Source organism: Notamacropus eugenii, chromosome 2 (genome assembly GCF_028372415.1).
Source record: "Notamacropus eugenii isolate mMacEug1 chromosome 2, mMacEug1.pri_v2, whole genome shotgun sequence".
NCBI classification, from domain to species: Eukaryota; Metazoa; Chordata; class Mammalia; order Diprotodontia; family Macropodidae; genus Notamacropus; species Notamacropus eugenii.
Genome location: NC_092873.1, coordinates 12,963,239 through 12,984,556, shown reverse-complemented (window position 1 = coordinate 12,984,556; position 21,318 = coordinate 12,963,239). Strand labels below are relative to the sequence as shown.

Sequence of the window (21,318 nt, the reverse complement as noted above, 5' to 3'; positions counted from 1 at the left end):
GACGGCGGCGGCGGCGGCGGCGGCGGCGGGAGCAGGGGGCGGGGCCTGCGGCCGGGCAGAGGTTCGCGCGCTTCGGGCCTAGTCCGGACTCGCCGCCGCCATATTCCCGGTAACGGGGGCGCGCGGCCGGGGGCGGCGGGGCCGGGGCGCGGAGGCGGGGGCGCGGCGGCGACGGCGGCGCGAGGGGTAGCGGGGCGGGCGGGGCTGGGAGGGCGGGCGGCGGGGCCGGGCCTAGGCCCAGGCTGGGACGGAGCCCGCGCTGAGGCGGCGCTGGGGCCCGGTCAGTCCGGGGCGGCGCGCGGGGCGGGGGCGGGGGCGGGGGGAGGCCCGCGAGCGCCAGGGGAGCAGGCGGGGAGGCCGCCTGAGGGCCTGGGCGCCGGGCGGGCCTAGACCCCGAGGGATGGGGGAAGGGCGCGCAGAAATCGGGCTGCGTGGAGGAGAGGCCCCCCCTCGGAGAAAGCGGGCGGCGGGCGGGCCTAGGCCGGGAGGGAGGCCGGGCTGCGTGGAGAGGAGCGGGGCGGGGAGAGGCCAGGCCGGCCCCCCCTCCGCCGCTGCCCCGGCCTGACTCGTGTCCCTCTCCCCGGAGCGCAGCGGCACCACCGCCACCCTTGTTCCTCGCGGCGCCGCCGGGGTCCCAGAGCCATGTCGGAGGGAGTGGACCTGATCGATATATACGCGGACGAGGAGTTCAACCAGGTGACCCCCGACCCAGGGTGGGAGCTCGCCGGGGCTGGGGGAGGAGGGGGCGGAACCGAGACCGCCCGCGTTGGGAGGCTGCTTTATCCCGGAAAGAATCTTCGGGATGGAGCCCGCGATCCCCCCGCGTTGTCCGGCCGGAGCGCTGCGGAGAGCCTGTCACCTGGGCAGGTGGGGAAGGGGCAGGGAGGGATTTCTAGAAGGTGCGGTCTAGCCCTTGCTTTACAGAGGAGGAAGCTGTAAGGGGGATGCCGCCAGGGGTCACCGCGGTCCGGGCTGTTAACTTAGTACGGCCTTTAGTCCAAAGCTCGGAGCCTGGCCAGCCCCTGCGTTACCCAGGGGTAAACTGAGGCCCAGAAGGCTGCGCTGGCGTCCTGCGAGACATCGGTGGCCGGGCTGAGGTCCTAGTGGCCCGCGGGATGGGCCATTTTCCGACGCTGCTACTTTGCTTACCTTTTAAAAGCCTTCAGAGTCAGACTGTCTGAAGAAGGGCATCAGTCACACCGGAAACATTCTTCCACTTCTCCTGTCAAGTGGGTGCCGTGTGCCTTCTCACTCACAGAGCTGTAGATTTGGAGCTGGAATGGGTCTTGGGACCTGCCTCTTCCAACTCCCTCATTTTACAGGTGAAGAAGTAAAGGTTTTAGCTTGCTCAGTCCCAGCCAAGTATAAAACAGTTGAGTGGGTCTTTGAACCCAGGTCTTAAGACTCCAAATCGGGCACTTTCCGCTGTGCCCACAGAGCAGCCCATCTGTCTTGTCCCTCCTCTGTCAGGTGTTGGCACGTTTTTCTGAGCTGTGTAATGAAGAGCACAGAAGAGAAGTGGTCTTGTGCTGGACTAGTTTTCTCACCTCTCTCTGTTGGATTCTGCACTAAGTTGCATGTAACTTAGAAAGGCTCTTTTCTAGCTCTCCCAGAGACCAAGGGTGGCTGTGGGGCAGCCCGGCTGCCTGCCATGTGGTGCCAGAGGCACTGAGCACGAGCTGATGGAGAGCCAGAAGGGGTTGAAGAGGTTGTCCAGTGGAAAGAGGGTTGATCGTATTTGTTTGACTGCTGTCTATTTTGGAGGAGGATGGGCATTTTTAAGGCTGATTTTCTTGTAATCTGGACTTGCTGAAGAAGAAGTATAAAGTATTTGCCTCATTAGATACAGGGTTGGATTGAAAGCAACCAGAGTAGATTGAGTGTAGGCCCATGTTAGGTGTGGTGTTCGTGAGGTAGCATAAGAAGCCCATCGATGTCTAAATAGAAACTCCTTCCCATATGCCCTCTGGTTCTTGGCATAAAGCTTGACATTCTGTGACTGTCTCATGCAAAGCAGGCAGCATCTGCCTTACCACAGGTGGACTTTGGAATCCTAGCTTTTCCAAGATTTTTTTGTTTTTTGTTTGGAAATCTGGGGTCCATGTCAACTCCAATGCTCCATGTATAGGTGCTGAAAGAGCTCTGATTGCTTGTGTTTTGGGGGTGAGTCACCAGTGCAGTGGCCTCGATTGGCTGCTTTGTTGAGCCATATGTTCCTGTGATTCTTCTCCTGCTAAGACAGTTTGGTTGTAGATGCTATGCTCTTTGACAACAAGAAACCATCGTAAGCTTGGCCCCAACAGGGAGGCAGCACCGGTGGCTCCATCACGCACATGTATTGCACTCTGGTGTTCTATAGAAATCTCTTAAGTAAATCAGGAATGAAACCATCTTGTCAGATCTGCTTTCCTTGGCTGCTGGGCCACAGCCTCAGGGGTGGCCTTGGGCCTCGTTTCTATATGGTTGCCTGTGGTAGCCGCAGCTGTGCCGCATTCACTGGATCATAGAGGTTGCTGCTCAGTCCTGGGATGTGGAAGGACCTTCATGCTCTGACTTCAGAGATGCCAGTAACTCTGAGTTCATTTTACTTTCCATTTGGGGGGGGGGAGGTGACACAAGCATTTATTAAGTGCTGGGCACTGCTTGATTTTAGCAGACTAAGGGTTAATCCAGTGAGAGCTTTGGGTGAAATAATGTAAGCCCCAAGGGAGCAGATTGTGGTGGAGTTTTTTTTATTGGTATTTCCCTGCCCCTCAACCATTGCGTCTGGTACGTAGTAGGTACTTCATAAAGGTTTTGTCAGTTGATTAATGTTAAAATATTCCTACCTACAAGCATGTGGGAGGTCACCTTTTTATTGTGTTAGACAGAGCATTAAGTAATTCTTGTTTTAAGTTTTTACAACTAGGAGTGCTCTGAAGGTTTGTGACGTCTGACCTATATGATACTTAATGTAGCACTAAATAACAAAGGTATTAGCTAATTTGGCCCCAGCCAACCATGACACATTTCCATTCATGTGGTCCCTGTTCTGTTCGTCTCCTTTCTCCCATTTCTTCCTGCACCTACCTGTTTTTAGTTTAAGGTCTTGATCTAGCCTCTTGACCACCTGAAATGGCATCTTCTTGTTTTTTTCTCATTGATTTTCTATCTTGTCCCATATCCTAACTGGAGATTTTTTTGATTTTTACTTTGTATTCTCTTTTTTTATTTTACTTTGCCTCATTCTGATTCTAGTTAGCTGGACTATGTACTTGGAAGTGCATTTGTATTTCTGTAGTACAGGAAGCAAAACAGTATAGAATTCTTTTTACCCCAAGAGTATCCTTCCCTTATATAGTCTAGAAAACTGAAGAACTAGAGAGAGGTCTTTGAAAGTCAAAATAAGCCTGTGATGAAAAGCAAGAGAAATACTAATGGAGAAGGGGGGATTTGAATTTAGTTGCAGTCTGCTCAGTTGGTCCTTGCTAAGGTGTGAAGGTTTCATTCGTTTTTTTTTTTTAATTACTGATATCTTATGTTTGTGCATCACTTTCACCTGCATATTAGTCTTTTTGTCTCCCTCAAAAGTTATCCCTCGTAGCAATAAAAAAGAAAAAGCAGCCAGTATGTCAGGGAGTACGTGGGGTGTTGGGGAGAGGGGGAGCTGTGGCTCTGGAGTCTGAAGATCTGAATTCAGATCCCCCTAATGAGGCCTTCATTTCCTTGTCTGTAAAACAAAGAGAATTGGGCTGGATGACCTCTGAGCCTTTCAGCTCGATCTCTGATACTGTGATCATCTGTCTCCTACCCAAATCCTATAAAATAAAAGTGGGAGGTGCATCCCCTCCCTAGGCCAGGCTTGGCCAGGTTTCTCCCTCCACTCAGTTACGATGTTGAAGTCATTGTGATGATGTTTTCCTGATTTCGTTTGCATCATTTTGCATCAATTCATAGGTGTTTTTTATTGCTCAGAATTCTTTATATTCCTATTTCTTAAAGTATAGTAACGTTACATTAATTATGTACCATAGTTCTGTCATTCCCTGATTCATAGATATCTACTTGTTTCCAGGTTTTTTGTTTTGTTATTTTGCTACCATAAAAAGTCCTCCCGTGAATTTTTGAGTGTTTATGGGACTCCCTCTTTGGCCTCCTTAACCTGTCTGCATAGCAGTGAGATCTGTGGGTCAGGGTTTATTGAACATTTTAGTAACTTTTGGCTTAATTTCAAATCACTTGTCATAATGGTTGAGCCAATTAATAACCTCCATCATTGTGTTAGTGAGCATGCTTTCCTTTACCCCGTTGGCTCTCTTGTCAGAAAAGTGTTGGGATACGCTCCCAGCCCTACCTGTCATAACTGGAGTTGGCCTGTGGAGTTGGTAGCATTTGACAAAGGACGTAAATAGGCACCTTACTTAAATTCATGGAATGAGCACAAAAAATTCAGCACCTGATTCCAAGGGGGAGGGCAATTTATTTTACTGCCATCTCCTCATGATTTAATCAGACCTTGTCCCTGGCCCTGAAGGTGAAATGACAAGAATTGGTTTCTCTCTAGTACTACAGTGATGCCAGTTTCCCTTCAGGAAAACCCTGCTGTGCTTCCTTGGTTATTTTCTAGATTAGGTCAGGTGTTCTAAATTTCCTCACACATGACCTAATAAAAGCCCATCATAACTGTTTCTGGTCTGGGTGTTTATGCTCTCCTCTGCTTGCAGTGTTGTAAAGCGTCTGCCGTCTGTCATCTCCTTGGAGGTGCCTCACAACCATGTTTGCTGTGTCCGAGTGAAGGCTGCAGGTCTGAATAGGCCAGAAGGGAGAGCTGGGAGGGTGGAGATTCCTCAGTGATGCTGCTGCTGCTGCTGCTGCTGCTACCGCTGCCACCTTTTAATAATTTTTGTTTTAGTTTAACAAACTGATAGCTGATGATTCTTGGAGAGAAGAGGTAGTTTTGTTGTGAGCTTTAAAGGTGACTTCCATTTATTTGAAATGTATTTTCTTGTTGATTGACCTGATTTAAGCCAATGATTCTGAATTACTTTGGAGTCATACCATGCTAAGGAAGCTGTCCCTGCATAGGTCCATATGGCATTTGGTACCTAAAGTAATTTGTTTGGGATTTTCTTAATTTATTTTTGATAACTTCATAACATAGTACGAGAAACATTTAGGATTGTTGCAAACATAGGTTTTAGAATTCTTTATTGAAGCTTTATATTTAGAAAGAGCTGCCTATGATGCCTATGACGTGTGTGAGTGGTATTTCCATTTTGTTTCCTTGCCTTAATAGAATTCATATTTGATTGCCAAGTAAATTTTATACTTACTGTCTTCTTTATCCATAGTGTACCCAGTTGTTCTCACTACCATTAGCTAAAAGTATTAGAGACCATACTAGCTGTGCATTAACAGATTTTTAAAAATACAAGCTACATTTAATTAAGTTATATAATTGGGGGTGGGGAATGGGTGCAGTTTCTTCTCACCTACATGCCCTGGAATAGAAGTTGTCTTTCACATAGGAAAGTCAGTTGTTGTCCTAAACAATTCCTCATAGACCGTGCCCTGTGTGAGTTACTCTCTTTAGATGACCAGTGGAATGAAGCAGGAGACACAGACTTGAGGGGTAGGGGGAGAGTCTTGGGTCAGTTCTGCAAAAGTTCAGGAACCCCAGTTCCTTAAGGTCTGGATCTCCAGCACTTTGCACAGAGGAGGTGCTTTGTTTTGGGGGGAATGAATGAGGAGTGTGCCAGGTGCAGGCTGCCCTATTTTAAGGAAGCCTGTAGTCCTTCAGCAGCAGTTCAAGCAATGCTGTCTGGTTCTGTGCCCCACTGGGTTGCCAAGTTCCCTGTTTGAGGAACTCATTCTCTTCTCTCCTCATCCCCTAGGACCCGGAGTTCAGCAATGCTGATCAGATTGACCTCTACGATGACGTGCTGGCCGCCAGCTCACAGCCATCCGATGACCGAAGTAGCAGTGCTGAGCCACCGCCTCCCATCCGGCAGGAGCAGTCTCCCAAGCCCAACAGCAAGTCGCCGGCAATCCTGTACACCTACAGTGGGCTGCGGAATAAACGAGCCGCAGTCTACGTGGGCAGCTTCTCCTGGGTGAGCCTGGCTAGCCAGCAGGGTAGCGCTGCCTTGAGGTTGGTCATGGAGGGGCTGCCATCTTCAGAGTCTACTCTCCGATGATCTCAGGTCCTGAGAGTGGGGTCAGGTTGGATCAGCCTCTGGACCTGAATGGTGCTGGAGAAAGCAGGAATTGAGTGGGTGCGGCTCTTTCTGTCATTGTGGCCGCCCCTGACCCCGGGGCTTTATATCTAGCAGGGTCATCTCTGGGACGAGCTTTCAGTGAACACCTTGAACTCTTGGTGGTCATTAGATGGTCCTGTGATAATGGTGGGTGACGGGGATCAAAGGCCCTCGTAGCTCTAGTACGCTCTGGGTAGGTGGCCACTCTTGTTCCTCAAAAGTCATTTCTGTTCTATGGTTTGGGCTGGTGGGGGTGGTATGGCCACAGGAGCAATTTTCTGTACTCAGGGAAAAGCTCCTGGCTGTGGTACATTTTTGCTATTTGGAAGAAGAATTTCAAAGTCTTGCAGTAACCACCTGATTGATTTGCACTGATGATTATTAGCCAAGGCATTCTGGAGGCTAGTGGTGAATTGGCCTGCCATGTCCTTCACCTCTAGAGGTGGGAGGGGGAACGGGATGAGTGAGGATTTCTGGGACGCTTGCCTTGACTGAAACAAAGCTGGTTTGGGGCCATGATTGGAGTTGTGGTTTCAGGGAAAGGGACTTTTAGAAAACTTCTGGAGGAGATCTCTAGCCTTTGGTCTCTCTTTTCTACTTTACTGGTCCCAGTGGACAACAGACCAACAGTTGATCCAAATCATCCGTTCTGTGGGGGTCTATGATGTTGTGGAGCTCAAGTTTGCTGAGAATCGAGCCAATGGCCAGTCCAAAGGGTAAGAATGACGTGGAGGAATTTCTCTTCAAGGTGCCTGCCTCAAAGAGAACTTTTGTCATTTGGGATCATTAGGCAGATGTAGCTGTTGTATTAGAGTCCTGCCCTCCTCCCCATCCCTGCACACTCTTCTGATGTGTCAACTATGCTTGTCCTCATAGCACATGCCCACAAGATGGTGACCTAGTGAGGCCAGTGTGGAGTTGGAGCACCAGTGTTTTCTACTGGGCAGCAGAAGGAGTTTCTTTCAGTATCAAGGAGATGGGAAAACCATAGGCCAGAGCCCTTCCCTAATCCTTTATCAGCTTGGGAATTTTTAACTGAATGTGGTCATAGTCTCCCCATTTATTCATGGAGTTGTTAACTCTAACTCTCTTTTCCCCTGCTCTTGCCCAAGGTATGCTGAGGTGGTGGTGGCCTCTGAGAACTCTGTCCACAAACTGTTGGAGCTCCTGCCAGGCAAGATTCTCAATGGGGAGAAGGTGGACGTGAGGCTGGCCACCCGGCAGAACCTGTCACAGTTTGAGGCGCAGGCTCGGAAACGTGAGTGCGTCCGAGTCCCAAGAGGGGGTACGTGGAGATGGTCTGTATGGGGGGGGGAATGGAGGGAGGGCTTTTCTACCATGCTGTAGGATTAGCCTGCAGTGTGAGGGAGGCTGGGTGGGGGTGGGCATAGTCTGTAGGAAGAGGACTGTAGACCTTTTACAAGAAAAGTGTGTCCCCAGATCTGGACACCAGCTCAGCAAAAAACCCTCACTATCCAGCAAACCATTCAGCCTGGCGAGGTGGAAGGAGCATTGGACGGGGGTGGCGTAGGGGACTGGGAGCTGGGTTCTAGTCCTGACTCTCACACCAAAACAAGCTGTGGGCTCTTGGACAAATCAGTCAATTTGGGCCTCAGTTTCCTCATCTGTAAAATGAGGGAGTTCGATTAGATGTCCTTTAAGGTTCTTTCCAGCTCTGAAATTTTCCAATTCTGAAAATTAACTTACAAAGGATGGAATTAGCTGTAACCTATCTTACGTTGTAATGTGGAAATAGTTTAGTTATGAGATTACTGTGTTTTCCCATTTGTCTTTGGGAGCAGACACCCAGAATGTAATTTCTATTAAGTGAGCTGTCATCTTGGTGGTCCTGTATCCAAAGGGTGTGTGGAGAATAAAGCTGGTGCTGTGGTAGCAACAAACACAAGCAGAGGGTGGTCTGCCTGGAGAGCTGGAGAATCTCCAGCATTGTCCAGGGGAGAGGAGCCCTGATCGCCACTTAAGCGTCCTGGTCCGCTTGGCAGGTCTAGCTCAGTAGTGGAAAAGGGGGTGTTGGCTTCTAGAGCTTGACACCAAGATCCCTTAAATTCATCTGATTCTGTACTCACCAAGCAACCTTCTGATCTTAATTTGGTTTCCCAAATAGGCTCTCCTACTGGGAAGAGAATGCGCTGACCAGCCGACACAAGTATTCCGGTCCGCTTGGCAGTTATATTTCTCATTGTAAATTAATAAATTGGCATTCTGGTTTATGAATCAGTCTCTTGTGAGTTTGGTTAGCGTGAATCAATCTCCCAGGGTCCGATCACCCCTGGGTGAACTGATAAAATCAAGTTTCTGAACCTGCAAAAGCTGAGGACCAGACCTTGGACTGTGGTGACCCCACTAAAGTGCAGCCCCCCCTTGAGGCCCAGCCTGAAACAGCCAGCCGGCATTAACCTTACTTAACCACAGTGGTGAGATGTCTGAGGGTCACCAGGTGTTTCCTGCCACTGTTTTAGGGCCTACTTGTCAAGCCCATCCTGCATTGGGTCTGGACCCCCAGGGACCAGGATGGCCTCTTCCCTCTTCTGTAGGAATTGCTCTCCTCTGATTAGATTTAGAGGTTTTGATTCCTAGGATCTCAGCTCCTCATGTTCTGGGTCGTAGTCACAGTCATCTTCCTTGGCCACTTAAACCTTCCCAGTCCCTTTGGTTCAGTCTCAGCTGCCTCCCTTTGCAGCAGATTGAGAGAGCAGACCCATTCCTCTTTTCCACCGTTCACTCTGGGAGGACGCTCTTGCCTTGACTGAGATGATGAAGGGATAGAGCAGTGTTTCCTGGCCGCCCCGTCTTCCAATTTGACCTGTGGGATTCCCTTAAGCACAGCCAGAGGCATGGGTGTTTCGTAAACACAGGGTGGCTACTCTCAAGATCTCTGGAAAGCTTAGGTACAAAATGAAAACCTCCCAAGTTAGGAAATTGTCGCTGGGAAGTCGGTTGATCCTCAAGAAGGGAATGTTGATAGTTTTTCTTCAGGCTTGGAGGCTGTTGAAAGACCTGTGAAGAAACAGGTTCTGAAGATGGTTTGTAGCATGAGAGGGTCAGACACTTGGAGGTGTAGTGACCACTGAGTTGGGAGACTGATCAGGCAGAGGCTACTTTGAATGTTCCACTAGGTCTCCAGGCTCACTAGCTGGAAGATTGTCTAGGGTTTTTGTGAGGACTGTTAGTGACACCTGTTGCCCCTTGCTTGGATACTCCCCCAGATGTCTAGCTTTGCTCTTGTATCGAAATCCGTATCTAGGTCAGGGCTAGTGTCTTCTGATGTAGTATTTTGAGAGAATGCTTCCCAGCCAAAGAAACTTTTTTTTTTTTGCATACTCTGGGAAAAGCAGCAGATCAATGTGCGCTACCCCTCCTGTGGCCCACTTTCCCCTTTCTCAGGAGGCATGGGGGCATGAAGTGGGCCTGTGGGGCCCATCATCTCCAGGGTATGTTCTGTATGCAACTTCTTATTCCTTCTGGCAGTGTTGGCAGTGACCCTGGCCAGAGAACCTCACGACAGCATCTTCTTCCAATCTGTCTCCAACTCCTTTTTCCTCCTCACACTTTCTCTTTTTGTTCCCTCTGGCACCCAGCCCTTCCAAGCCCAGTTGGCAGTTTCTTGTCCATAGGTGGGCTCCAGGCGTCTCCGGTCATCTCTGGTTGTTTTGTGGTGTGGACACATTTGTAGGTGGAGGTGTAGCAGGACAAAAATGCTTCAGTACTAACCAAGAGGAAGGATGTAGGCTTGGTCTGAGTTCTTGGGTCAGTTCAGTCTTGCTGAGTGACACTGAGCGGATCTCACCTTCGCTTTCTTCCTTGGCCCCTTCCCTTCTTTAAGGAGGTGTGATGAGGCCTTAATGGAATCTTTGGGAGTCTCAAGATAGATGAGTGACTTGTGAGCCATGCCCTGTGGGTGTCCCTAGTGAAAGACCCTACGAATAAGCAGTAGCAACAGCGATTGCCAGGAGGTCATCCTGTTCTCCTGAGTGAGGGGCCAGGTCAACCCTGACCTTCACTAGATGGAGACAGTGCCTGGGTTGTTTCTGGTGCCTGGGGCAGTAACGCTAGCTGTGTTTTGCTTCATAGGAGTGCCTCCACGTGCCCACTCCCGAGATTCTAGTGATTCTGCTGATGGACGGGCCACACCCACTGAGAACCTTGTACCCCCACCCCCCCGTGTGGACAAGCCCCCCAGTGTGCTGCCCTACTTCAGTCGCCCTCCCTCAGCTCTACCCCTGATGGGTCTGCCCCCACCACCAATCCCACCCCCACCACCTCTCTCCTCGGGCTTTGGGGTCCCTCCTCCTCCTCCTGGTATCCATTACCAGCATCTCATGCCCCCACCTCCCCGACTGCCTCCCCACCTGGCTGTGCCTCCCCCAGGGGCCATTCCACCTGCCCTGCACCTCAACCCCGCCTTCTTCCCCCCACCAAATGCTACAGTGGGGCCTCCACCAGATGCTTACATCAAGGCCTCTGCACCCTATAACCACCATGGCAGGTAAGGGCTGCCTTGTTTCCTTCTGAAGAATTGGGCTGGGTGAAAGGGGAGTTAGTGGAGTATCTTCTCTTGGCCTGTGCTGGAGCACGTGACCCTCTTTTATGGTGCTCTTCCATGGAGGCTTTTTTTATCTGCTTGGCCCAGGCCCCGTCTTCGTTGTTCATCCTGATGGGCTTGGTTAAATGTAGCTCCATGGGTGCTGGGATCTGTAGGGGGGCAGGGTTGGCAGTGGGGTGCAATGCCAGCCTGTTCTCAAGGAGGGTGTGGTGTGTTGGAGAAAATGACACATGAAAGAGGAGAGGTCAATGCAACATCATACCCAATAAAGTGCCCTGCTGTACGGTACAGATCTAAGTGCCACGGGCGGTCAGGGATGGTGTTGTCTCCGTGCAGCCGAGAACTGGGCCCCCCGCCCCCAACAGCGTGCGAAGCCGAGTTTGAGGAGATCATGAATCGGAACAGAGCAATATCCAGCAGTGCCATTTCCAAAGCTGTCTCTGGGGCCAGCGCAGGTAATTTCTTCTACCTTTGCTTCCATCTCCTGTCTGCCTTCCCTTGTCCTCTTCTCGGGGTGGGATTGCTTGGTGTCACACATTTCCCTCTTCAGGGATTGTGAGAGGGATAAGATAACTTGGGGAAAGACAGGTTTGCTTTTAGGCATACGTCTTATTCCATAGTGTTTGGGGAAGGTATTTTTTGTACACTGGAAATCATTCCTAAATTTCCCTTTGTATAATAAATCCAGCTTCGCATCTGGGACAGATTGTTATGTGCAGCATTTCATTTCTGCTCTGGGCTGTAGAAGGACATCTCTGCCTTGTAAATGTCCAACTTGAACAAGGAACCACCTGACATGGGTAGAGATGGAGTGATCTGGAATAACAGTACTCTGAATCAGATTAGCCCTTTCGATGTAGACCCTTAGGATTATGGGGGTATGATTTCTGACTGGTTTCGACTGTTTGATCACAGTCTTGGCATCACAATCAGGACTTTAGGTACAGGTGACCGATGGTTCAGAACATGCCAGGCTGTCTCAGCTGGTACAGGTTAGCCTGGTGAGTCTGCATAGAGCCAGAGTTGGGAGACGCCTAGGTCCTGCTGAGCCCAAGCTGGGAAACCAGGCAGTGCCAGACTGCTACCTTACAGAGTGACTTGGGGCGAGTAGGTGCCCTACATGAGGTAGATGTTCATTAAACAAATGTTTGTGAGGTGATGGACCTTTCTTGTTCTATGATAGGTCTAGGACTTTGGGCAAAATTGACAAGCTGGGGTGCCAAGAAGAATGTTGGGCTGGAAACATTAGCATCATCCTTCCAGGGATGGTCTTTTTCTCATCTTGGGCCATGACGCCTAAAATGCTCCATAGGGCTATTTATTGGATTTCTTTCCCACCTGCTAATGTGGGTTAGAGGCAGGAGTAGGCCTACACTTCCTTTCCTGATTTTTTTCTCAAGAATCTTCTTTCACAATTGATTAAATCTTTATCCAGTTTTTCTTGCGCTCCTGCTGTGTTTCTTTACTGTTGTTATATCTCCCCATCTCTAGTCTTTCCTTTTCTGTCTTGCACAACTGCCTTCAAGTCCTCATTTCTGTTCCCTCAGAATATCCTCAAGACCTTGTTATTCTCCGTGGACTCTGTCCTCGGCCTCTTTCCTTCTTTACCTTGCCTTCTGTCCCAAAGGGTCTTGGTTAAGGCCCAATCCCTGGCTCCCTGAGCATGAGTCCCATGCTGGCCAGGGCCAGGTGGGAGCTGTGGATGGCTACATGGCTCTCCAGGCAGTCCTGGGGCACGCCTGGGCACCTCTGGTCCGACTTGTCTTCTCCCTTTCGGTCCAGCTTGCTTCCATTGCCCTCCTACTTATTCTTGGCCTTTCCTACCCATCCCGCATCAGGGGACTATAGTGACGCTATTGAGACGCTCCTCACAGCCATTGCTGTCATCAAACAATCCCGGGTCGCCAACGACGAACGTTGCCGTGTGCTCATCTCCTCCCTTAAGGACTGTCTTCATGGCATCGAAGCCAAGTCCTACAGCGTGGGTGCTGCTGGGAGCTCTTCCAGGTGAGTTCTCAATTGGTCTGCTGGTCTACCAGCCCCAACGGCCTTCTCCTAGGGATTGGTGAGGGGGGACAGGAGGCCTTAGGAAGGTGCCTGATAAAGTCATGGCCTCTCTAGGAGGAGTTCAGGAGGACAAAGGAAGGCAGAAGGTTTTTATTGATAATCATCTTAGACTAGCTAGGTGCTGCCAAAGGAAGCTCTATTAAAACAATAAATGGTCATTTGCGTAGGCTTTGTACTCTGATGTAAATGGAGACCGTAGTGTAGGACAGGTTAGTCAAATGCTCATTCAAACAGCAACGTCAAAAAAATTATTCTTGAGCATCTTGAAGAGAGAATGCCATTGAGCCCCTCTGGAGAACCCTGAAGGAAGAATCTTTTCCAACAGGAAAAGACACCGGTCCCGTGAGCGATCACCTAGCCGGTCCCGTGAGAGCAGCCGGAGGCACCGGGACCTGCTCCATAATGAGGATAGGCACGAGGATTATTTTCAAGAAAGGAATCGGGAGCATGAGAGACACCGGGACAGAGAACGGGACCGGCACCACTGAGAAAGGTGAGACTGGCTCAATTCTGGCTGCCTTGCTTTGGGGGCCTCAGATGGTGAAAAGCCAGAGTGACGTCTGCCCAACTTGCCTGCTCTTGGGCTGGCTCTGAAGGTGGTAGGGAATTGTGTAGGCATGGTCTCTGTCTTCCCTTCCGCAGCCTCTTGAGACTGTCCACTCTCTCACCCCTCACACTGACTTAGGAAGCCAGGAAGGAAGGACACTCATCCCACCCTGTGCATGTGGATCTATGGCATGCCAGATTGGTGGTTTTGAACATGGCCTGTGTATGAAAAAGATGACAGCAGTTACTGCTTAGAGAAGGGAAATGGGGGGGGGGGGCGGGAGGTTACCTTTAATAGTGAGGGATTATTTAGGAAATGATTGCCAACTGTTTCCCACTTCGAGTATAATTTGAGAGAGGAGAGGGACTTCAAGATGGCAGCAGGAAGGATTTAGGTTAGTTAACGGGCGTGCTTGCTGTGAAATAGAGGATTGCTGAAATGAATATTATCTAAGATTATTGACTGCTTCCTTTGAGGTCTTAAAAATAAGTTCAATCCCCATTTGACTGTGATGGACTGTTTGCTCTCTGCTTTATGCAAATCATGGACTAGATCCCGTCAGGATTCTTTCCCAACTCTATGCTTGGAGACTTTTGTAAGCCCAAGCATGTTTTTTCCACTATTTCCCCAACAGCGCATTTGTAGCCCTGTTATATCACGTATGTCATATTTCTGTGTGTGTTCTTCCCGTACAGTCAGAGCTGAAGGGAAAGCGAAAGTTGGGGGTGAACGGTGTAGAGGGAGTGTGGGTGTATGCATGTGTGTGTCTGTGTGAGCACACGAAAGAGTGTGGTTTGAGAGAGGATGCAGGTAGATGACTCTGCTTCAGGCTATAGCCCCTGGTTCTGGGTAAATTAACAGGTGTGTAGTGGACTTTTGAAAATGTCATCACGCTGCTTACTGACAAGAGCTCCTCTTATCTGATGACCTGTGTGAGGACAGGTAATGGAAGGTCTGAATTGGCACCGAGCAGTCTCTAGGGACTGTCCTCCCCTCTGCCCTCAGAATCACCTCAGGAGGCACTGTCCTAGTAAACATGATGAGTGTTGTTACATGGCGTGTTTGGCATTAGGAAAGTTTCTGTGTACTGCTGCGTTTCTGAACTGACTCATCTCTGCTTTGAAAGCTTCCTTTTGCTCTGTAAGGACCATGACCCTGGGCTGCTGTTTGGCCTTGTATGATGGCTCCAGAAGCCTGCTGGAATTTGCCACTGGGGAGTTTTGATAAAGGAATTTTGAGGGCAAGTCCTTGCCTAGGTCATGTCTCCAGGATAAATCGAGGAATAAACTCCTGACCTTTTTACTTGGATTCAGTGTAAACTAGGCAGGCCTCTCTAGTTGACCATAAGGCTGCTCCTTTCCTAGAAGTAAGTGCTGGTTTCTCTTTTCTTTGGCGTGTGCTCTGCACTACAAAGAACAAGATACTTTGAATGAAGCCTGTATGCCAGCTTGATTTGCCTCCATTGTGATGGAGTTGTGTGTATTCCCCCGTGCTGTCTCCTCCATGTACCGCTGGCCACCGGCTGCCTTCAGCCACTGCCAGTAAGATGAAGACATTCATTCTTACTTTGATGAGGGTCTCTTAGGTATTTGTAGGATTTAGAGCTGGAAGTCCTCTTGGAGATCACCTACGCCAGCCAGGAAGTGACTTGCCCAAGGTCATATGGCTAATATATAGCACAACTGGGGTTTGGACCCAGGTACACTATTCTACATTGCTTCTTGATTAAGGGGATAATTGAAGATCTAGAGCAGCAGAGCTCATCCCTTCATAGGCATTTGGGGTGAAATTCAGGAGCCAAATGTTCCATTTGCTTCTTTGGTTAGCTCAGTGACCCTGGTGGTGTAAATTGTTCTCCCTCCTACTCAGAATGAGCAGAGTCAAACTATATCATGTCCAGCTTTTAAATATTTATCCAACTGTTAATTCTCGGTAGCTGCTCATAGTGGGCAAGACCATATGACAGCTGTACGTGCTGCCTCTTTCCCAAAGAAGATTGGACCAGGCCCTGCCTCCCTGCCGAGCACTTGGTGGTTTCTTGCCTTCCTTGGAAGATGTCACCTTGGTCAGTCTGTGGTCTGAGCGGGTGATGATGACTTTTCCTCTGCCCCTGGACAGCAGGAGAAGACCTCATCCTTCTCTCTCATGTGTCTGTTGCCATTTCCATCTTGGGGCCCCATATGTAGGATTCCTCTCCCAAGAGTCTTTGGCCTTTCCAGACTCCACTGAAAACTCACTCCAGGGGACTCAGAGGGTGGTTTGGAATGAGACTCTGTCTCATTCTCTTTGAAACCATGGAGTTCCTTTTCCAGTTTGGCAGGGATACTCCATAACTAACATTTCATTTGTACTGTGCGTGTGCATTTTTTTTTTTTTTGGTTGCTTGAGGATGATCTAAGATTGTGAGTAGGACTTAATTCTAATATTTGGCCAGTTGGCACATTATTCAGGGATATACGGAAATAATCTTCACATCCCTAGAAATATCATTCTCATTCCCATTCTTACCCTTTTGTCTCAGGAAAAACAATTTCTTGTACTCTGTTAATCCAGTCTGAATCTCTAAAGCTGAGGACATTTGGATTTTTTACCTCACCTAACCGTTGAGTGCCTCTGCTTTCTTACCTGTAAAATGAGCTCATGCATTTTTTTGGATGTTTTGGTACTTCCGAGGGAGGGAGGGAAGGAAACTGAATAGTGAGAGTTCCCAGCTTGAAAGTAAAAAGTAAAGTAAAAATTAGAAAAATGTACAGTGGGTATTTGTGGAAGAATTCAGTAGCACTTTCTGTGTCTCATGTGGATTCTTCATTAAATAACATGGGACCCTTAAGAGGTCATCTAATCTAATCCTACATTTCACAGAGGAGAAAACAGAACAGAAAGGTCCAGTGACTTGTTGAAGGTCCCTGGGGGTGTTAACAAGCAGAACTGGGATTTACACTCAGTTCCCTGGGCTTGCTGTCAGAAAAGCTCATAGTGCAAGCTTCACACCTGGGATGGGCAGCCTTTCAAGGCCTCAGAGGTATTCAGGAAAAGATAATGAAAACCTTAGCTTGTAGTGTGCAGAAGCTTTAGAAGGCTTCTCTTCAGGGGTAGCTTGGAGTAGTCTCACTGCTCACATCCCTCCACCTCTCTTTCCTGACTTCCTGTTCAGCGTTCTTTCCTTGACACCATCCTGCCTTATTTTATTTGACTTACGAAGGGAATCCCGGGCCCTCTTTTGAAACATACATAGATTATCACTTTAACTTTAGGGGGATTTGGAACCTGTATTGAATTCTTTGCCTAGAGGCTAATTAGTCAACCTCTTCTGGGATTACCTGCAGCCTCCCAGCTCTGGCCAGAACTCTGCCTCTGAGTTTGAAGGCATGAGGCTGCCAGCCCCTCCACAGGGAGCCATTGTAACTTGGCCCAAAGCTTAATGCTCATTGGTGCTGAATTTCAGTTCTGTTGTTGCTTGCATCCATTCTACAATACCTTTTGGGCCATAACTCGGTGCTGTTGTCTTGGAGGAGATTTTTGTAATCCCACCAGCCCTTGGCCCTTGTTTTCCAATCTGATTTGGAAATGCCTTTGCACCTTTTCCTACAAACCAAGAATGCTTTGTGTTTGATCTACATGTCGACCCCAACCTCCCAAGCTGGTGGCACCTTTCTTCTCTGAGCAGGATAGGGCTGTCCCCCATACCTACACAGTGCTTGGACTTGGTGATCCTAAATTTCTCTTGCTGTCTTGCCCCTGTCTTCTGCCCTCCACACTATACTCCAGAACCTGCTAAAGAGGTTTTTCAGTGCTGAGCACCAGGAGAGGCCAGAGGAGAGCCATCCAGGGTCCTAAAGCAGATCTGGTTTTCTTATCATCGATGTAGCCAGTAGCCAATTAGCTTCTTGTTCTTGCTTTCCTCCACGACACTGCCTGACCTTGCTGTCTGTGAGAGCTGGTAATGACACGACCTTTAAGATTTCCATGGTACTTGATCTTAATAGATAACTATTCTGAACTTTTCTCATTGTTTCTTTCTTCAGAACAACCCAGCCGAGTCTTTTTCCTTTCTTTCTGTTTCTCAGTCATATATAATTATGTTCTCTCCTACTTTCCATAGCATCCTTTGACCTCCTGGGTTTCCTGCTTTAGAAAATGCTGGTGTAATCCACATAATCCCCAGATAATCAAATATAAATCTCTAACTTGTATTTTCTCTCCCTCCCCCCTTCTGCTGTTCTCATTGCAGGAGTCTGGTTGGAAGTAAATGTTTTTTTTAATGGACTTGCATCTCCTCACCTCGATCAGGACTAAAGGACGGAGGCCGCTCCACCCCTTCCCCCTCCCCCAAGCTCCCAATTCCTTCCAGACACCCAGGGAACACCCGATGCCCCACCAGACCGAAGAGAGCTTGGCAGCCCTCCCTAGCCCTCCCCAGGCCCCGGCATGACCCCTGCTTGCCTAGGGACAGGGCTGAAAGACTTGGTGGGGTTGGGAGGGGTAAGAGAACAGAAAGGGAAGAAGGTAGAGTATATCTGGGCCCATGATCCACGAATACTTGGACTCCAAAAGAACGGTGCTTTCTTTTTCTCAGAAACTTGTGAGGTTCTTATTCTCTGGGAGCAGCTTGAAGCAGGCGGGAAAGCCTCCCAAAGAACCGTCTGTAGAGAACGGATCCTCGTTGTGTAGGGGAGCAGTGCTCAGAGGTGCCCAGGCCCCTGCTGCACTAGCACGGGGCCCTCCTCCCCACTCCCAAGTGTCGCACGCCTCCAATCCCAGATCCCTCTCAGTTCTTTGGGGAGGAACTACAGGAAGAAACATGATCTGGTGACAGGCTGCTTCTGCCCTAACTTGCTCTGCCTTCCTCTCTCCTTGATGGTTCCCGATCTCCCAGGGAAGGCCTGAGGCCTTCATCGTTCCCAGTTTCCTTGCTCCCATTGGTCCCTTGAAAAACAAGGGACCTGTCGGGTGTCTCAGTACAGTTGCCCCTGCCAGGCAGAGAGCATCTCCATAAAATGGTCTTCTCTGCCTAGGGTCCTCTCCCTGCTTTGCTTGCTTGCTGCTCGTGAATTAACAAGCTCTGATAGGCGCTCTTCCCCTTGAGCCCTTACCCCAAGAGGGCTGTTTCCTTGTTTTAGAGGAAGGCGCTGCAACACATCCCCACCTTGGCAGCGGTGATCCCATTGAGAGGCTGCAAGAAGCAGGGGGAGGGAGGGGGACCTAGTCACTGACAACTTTTCAAAGCTTTTCCTTTCAAAAGTTTTATGTGAGCATGCACCTTACATCAGGTCACGAACCGTAGCTCGGTTCTAGTCATTTGAAACTGTACGCTGGATGTCTTGCCTGTCTTTGGCTACTGGCAGACTGGCCTCCCTCTCACCCCTCCAGGGAGGTCCAAGAAAGAACTAGAGCCTAGCTTTCGTCTACTGTATTCTGAGCTCCATGGACACCATTCCGATGGCCCGGACTCCTTGAGAGGAAGGGCAACAAATCTGCTGCTCCCATAGAATTCAAATTGTGGCGAACAGGCTTCTCCACCCGCTCGTCGTTCCATGGGACAGGGCTACCTCCACATCATCCACAGGGCATCGAGCATTTAGTATGAGAACAGGAGACTTGGGTCTCAGGAGGCCCTTCTAAGGCAGAGGGGAAGGGAGAGCCGCAAGGCCTAACAGACTTCGGTCAGGCACTGAGTGAATTTTTTCCCAGGGTCAGAGGCACATTCCCTTGGGACAGAGGGAAGGGGTGGTGGCTTTCTCCCCTTGTCCCCCCCATCCCCCCACCCCCACTTCCTCTAAGGAGCCGAGCATCCCCAGCCGGCAAGTGTTAAGTGACACGCTTCTCCCAGAGAGCAGCTCCGGGTGTCTTTTTAAAATGTAGAGAAAACCAAATGAGGTGACTGTTGTTTGAGGAAGAAAATGTAAAATACCAGAAATCCGTTTGCCCGGAGAGTTTGTTTTTTTTACTTAATGACACAATTTTTAGTTTTATTTCCAGATAGCAAAAGAAAAATACCTGAGGGAAAAAAAAAAGGCCAAGGCCCCGTCCCCCTGTTGTCGGTGATTCGATTTGTTTGTCTCTTTCTGATAGGTTGGAAATTGTGTAATAAACTTGATGACGCTGTCAATCTTTTATACCGCATTGTATGCTTTTTTTTTTCCTTTTGTAACAAAGTATTTTAAATAATAAATGGGGTGTGAGCTGTTTTATGGACCCTGCATTGGAGAGATATGTCTTGGGCCTTGAGCTGTGGGTTTAACTTTTAAAAGGTGGGCTCAGCAGAAGCAGCTGGTTTTGCTTTTAGCCATGCTGCTCCTTCCCTGTAAACAGGCCTAGGGGAAGCTGGTCTCTGGGGCCTTCCTTGTGCTTGAAGGAAAACAATGTTAGAAGTCTTTGCAAAATCAAGAGCTAGGCGCTTTCTTAAACCGGAAGCACTTTTCCCTTATAATAAGTAGAATACTGAAACAGGTATAGAAGTGATGTAGAAGTGGTATCCTGGAGTGACTCCAGGGCATTTTCCATCTGGATTTAGCGTGTGGGTGGGGTAACCAGAACACTTGGGATTGGGGGATGAAATGAAGGAAGCAGGGGGAGTTTAGATTTTTTTGCAAATGAAGATGAGCCCAGGCAGTCAACAATTATCTGGAGCAGGTACAAAATTTAAGGGAAAAACCAGGTGGAGTACTACAGGCTGTCTTCCTGGGCTTTTGTGAGGGTTGTTTCAGTCATGTCCAACCTTCCAAGACCCTATTTGGGATCTTCTTGGCAAAGATGCTGGAGTGGTTTGTCATTTCCTTCTCTAGGTCGTTTTACAGAAGAGGAAACAGGCCGACAGAGTAAAGTGATTTGTTCAGGGTTGCACAGCTAGTGTCTGAGGCCAGATTTGAACTCAGGAAGAAGTCTTCTGACTCCAGGTCCAGACTCAGTGCACTGTGGCACCACCTAGTTTCCCCCATGTGAGCCTTAGCTGGTTTCTAATTCCCCATCTTCCTCCTTCCAGGTCCTGTGGGCCTGGGCTGGAACGTGAATTTGCTGAGGGGCTGAAGTAACCAGACATACTAAAATCACCTCACATGAACAAAACCTGCTGTCACCCCTACCTAAAATAGCTCAAGTTGCGAAGCAAAAATAATAGGAATTCCAATTTTAGATGTGAAAGGGACTTAAAAAAGAGGAGAGGAAGGGACTTGCTTGAGGTCGCTCTGGTGGCAAACGCAGAGCTGAAATTGGGCCTTCTAAATCCAGATGGAGCACTCTGCTCCTGCCCTTTCTCTTTCCCCCATCCTGGTGGGACAGAACGGAAAGCACTAAATGTAGTCACAGGACCCAGGGACTAGACTCAGGGCCCTTTGCTACAATGCAGATCACTTTCTCTGGGCCTCTGTTCACTTATCTGAAAAGTGAATCAGTGACAGGGAATTAACGTCTGAATCCCAGGAGTGAGAGGCCAATGATTAGGTCAAGTTAGGCCTCAAAGGCTGTTGGGAGAATTAGCTGATCAGGATGTTGTCCTAAGACAGGATTCAGGGAAATCATGGTGAACTTGGTCTGTCTGATAGCCTTTGCCTTTTTTAATTACACTACAGTCACAACGGTTTACAATAGTCAAGCTCACTTTCACCTTAGAGAAGTAGGAAGGTCTGTGAACTGTTTTTTCCCCAATTATGAGAATTTCAAAAGCTAGCACCAAGTGCTAATGTCACAGTGGAGAAATGCCAGAAAGTAACACCTTAAAGGATTGGAAGGGGCCCTAAGTGTCCAGTCACCTTAGGGGAGATGTGTGGTTTGGGTTGTCCTCCCTGCTACAGCAGGCTACTAGAAAGTGACATGTAACTGATTTGGAAGTGATGGTGGATTTGGAACTACAAGAGCCCCTCAGAATGACCACCAAGTCCATTTTACTGATGAGGAGACTGAGGTAC

General features: G+C 49.1%; 1 protein-coding gene across 5 annotated transcripts; it reads left to right on the top strand.

The window, feature by feature from the left end:
• Positions 1-11: 11 nt before the first annotated feature.
• On the top strand, positions 12-19,530 carry CPSF7 (cleavage and polyadenylation specific factor 7). Of its 5 annotated transcripts, none has more exons than XM_072638812.1 (10): positions 12-109; positions 592-696; positions 5,874-6,092; positions 6,849-6,952; positions 7,349-7,494; positions 10,329-10,743; positions 11,137-11,255; positions 12,639-12,807; positions 13,193-13,360; positions 17,646-19,530. In XM_072638812.1, the coding sequence occupies exons 2-9, from the start codon at positions 643-645 to the stop codon at positions 13,353-13,355; spliced, it is 1,389 nt and encodes a 462-aa protein (XP_072494913.1). In that variant the 5' UTR covers positions 12-109; positions 592-642; the 3' UTR covers positions 13,356-13,360; positions 17,646-19,530. The 5 variants fall into 5 exon arrangements, with proteins under 5 accessions (XP_072494913.1, XP_072494911.1, XP_072494912.1 ...); XM_072638810.1 differs by having other exon boundaries at positions 11,092-11,255; XM_072638811.1 differs by having other exon boundaries at positions 7,349-7,521.
• Positions 19,531-21,318: the final 1,788 nt, after the last annotated feature.

Excerpts from the sequence above, each read along its gene's own strand:
- CPSF7 (XM_072638809.1), top strand. The coding sequence starts at position 643 with ATGTCGGAGGGAGTGGACCTGATCGATATATACGCGGACGAGGAGTTC. Across the intron at positions 6,093-6,848 it reads ACGTGGGCAGCTTCTCCTGG|TGGACAACAGACCAACAGTT; the intron begins GTGAGCCTGGCT and ends TACTGGTCCCAG. Across the intron at positions 7,522-10,328 it reads CGTCCGAGTCCCAAGAGGGG|GAGTGCCTCCACGTGCCCAC; the intron begins GTACGTGGAGAT and ends TTTGCTTCATAG.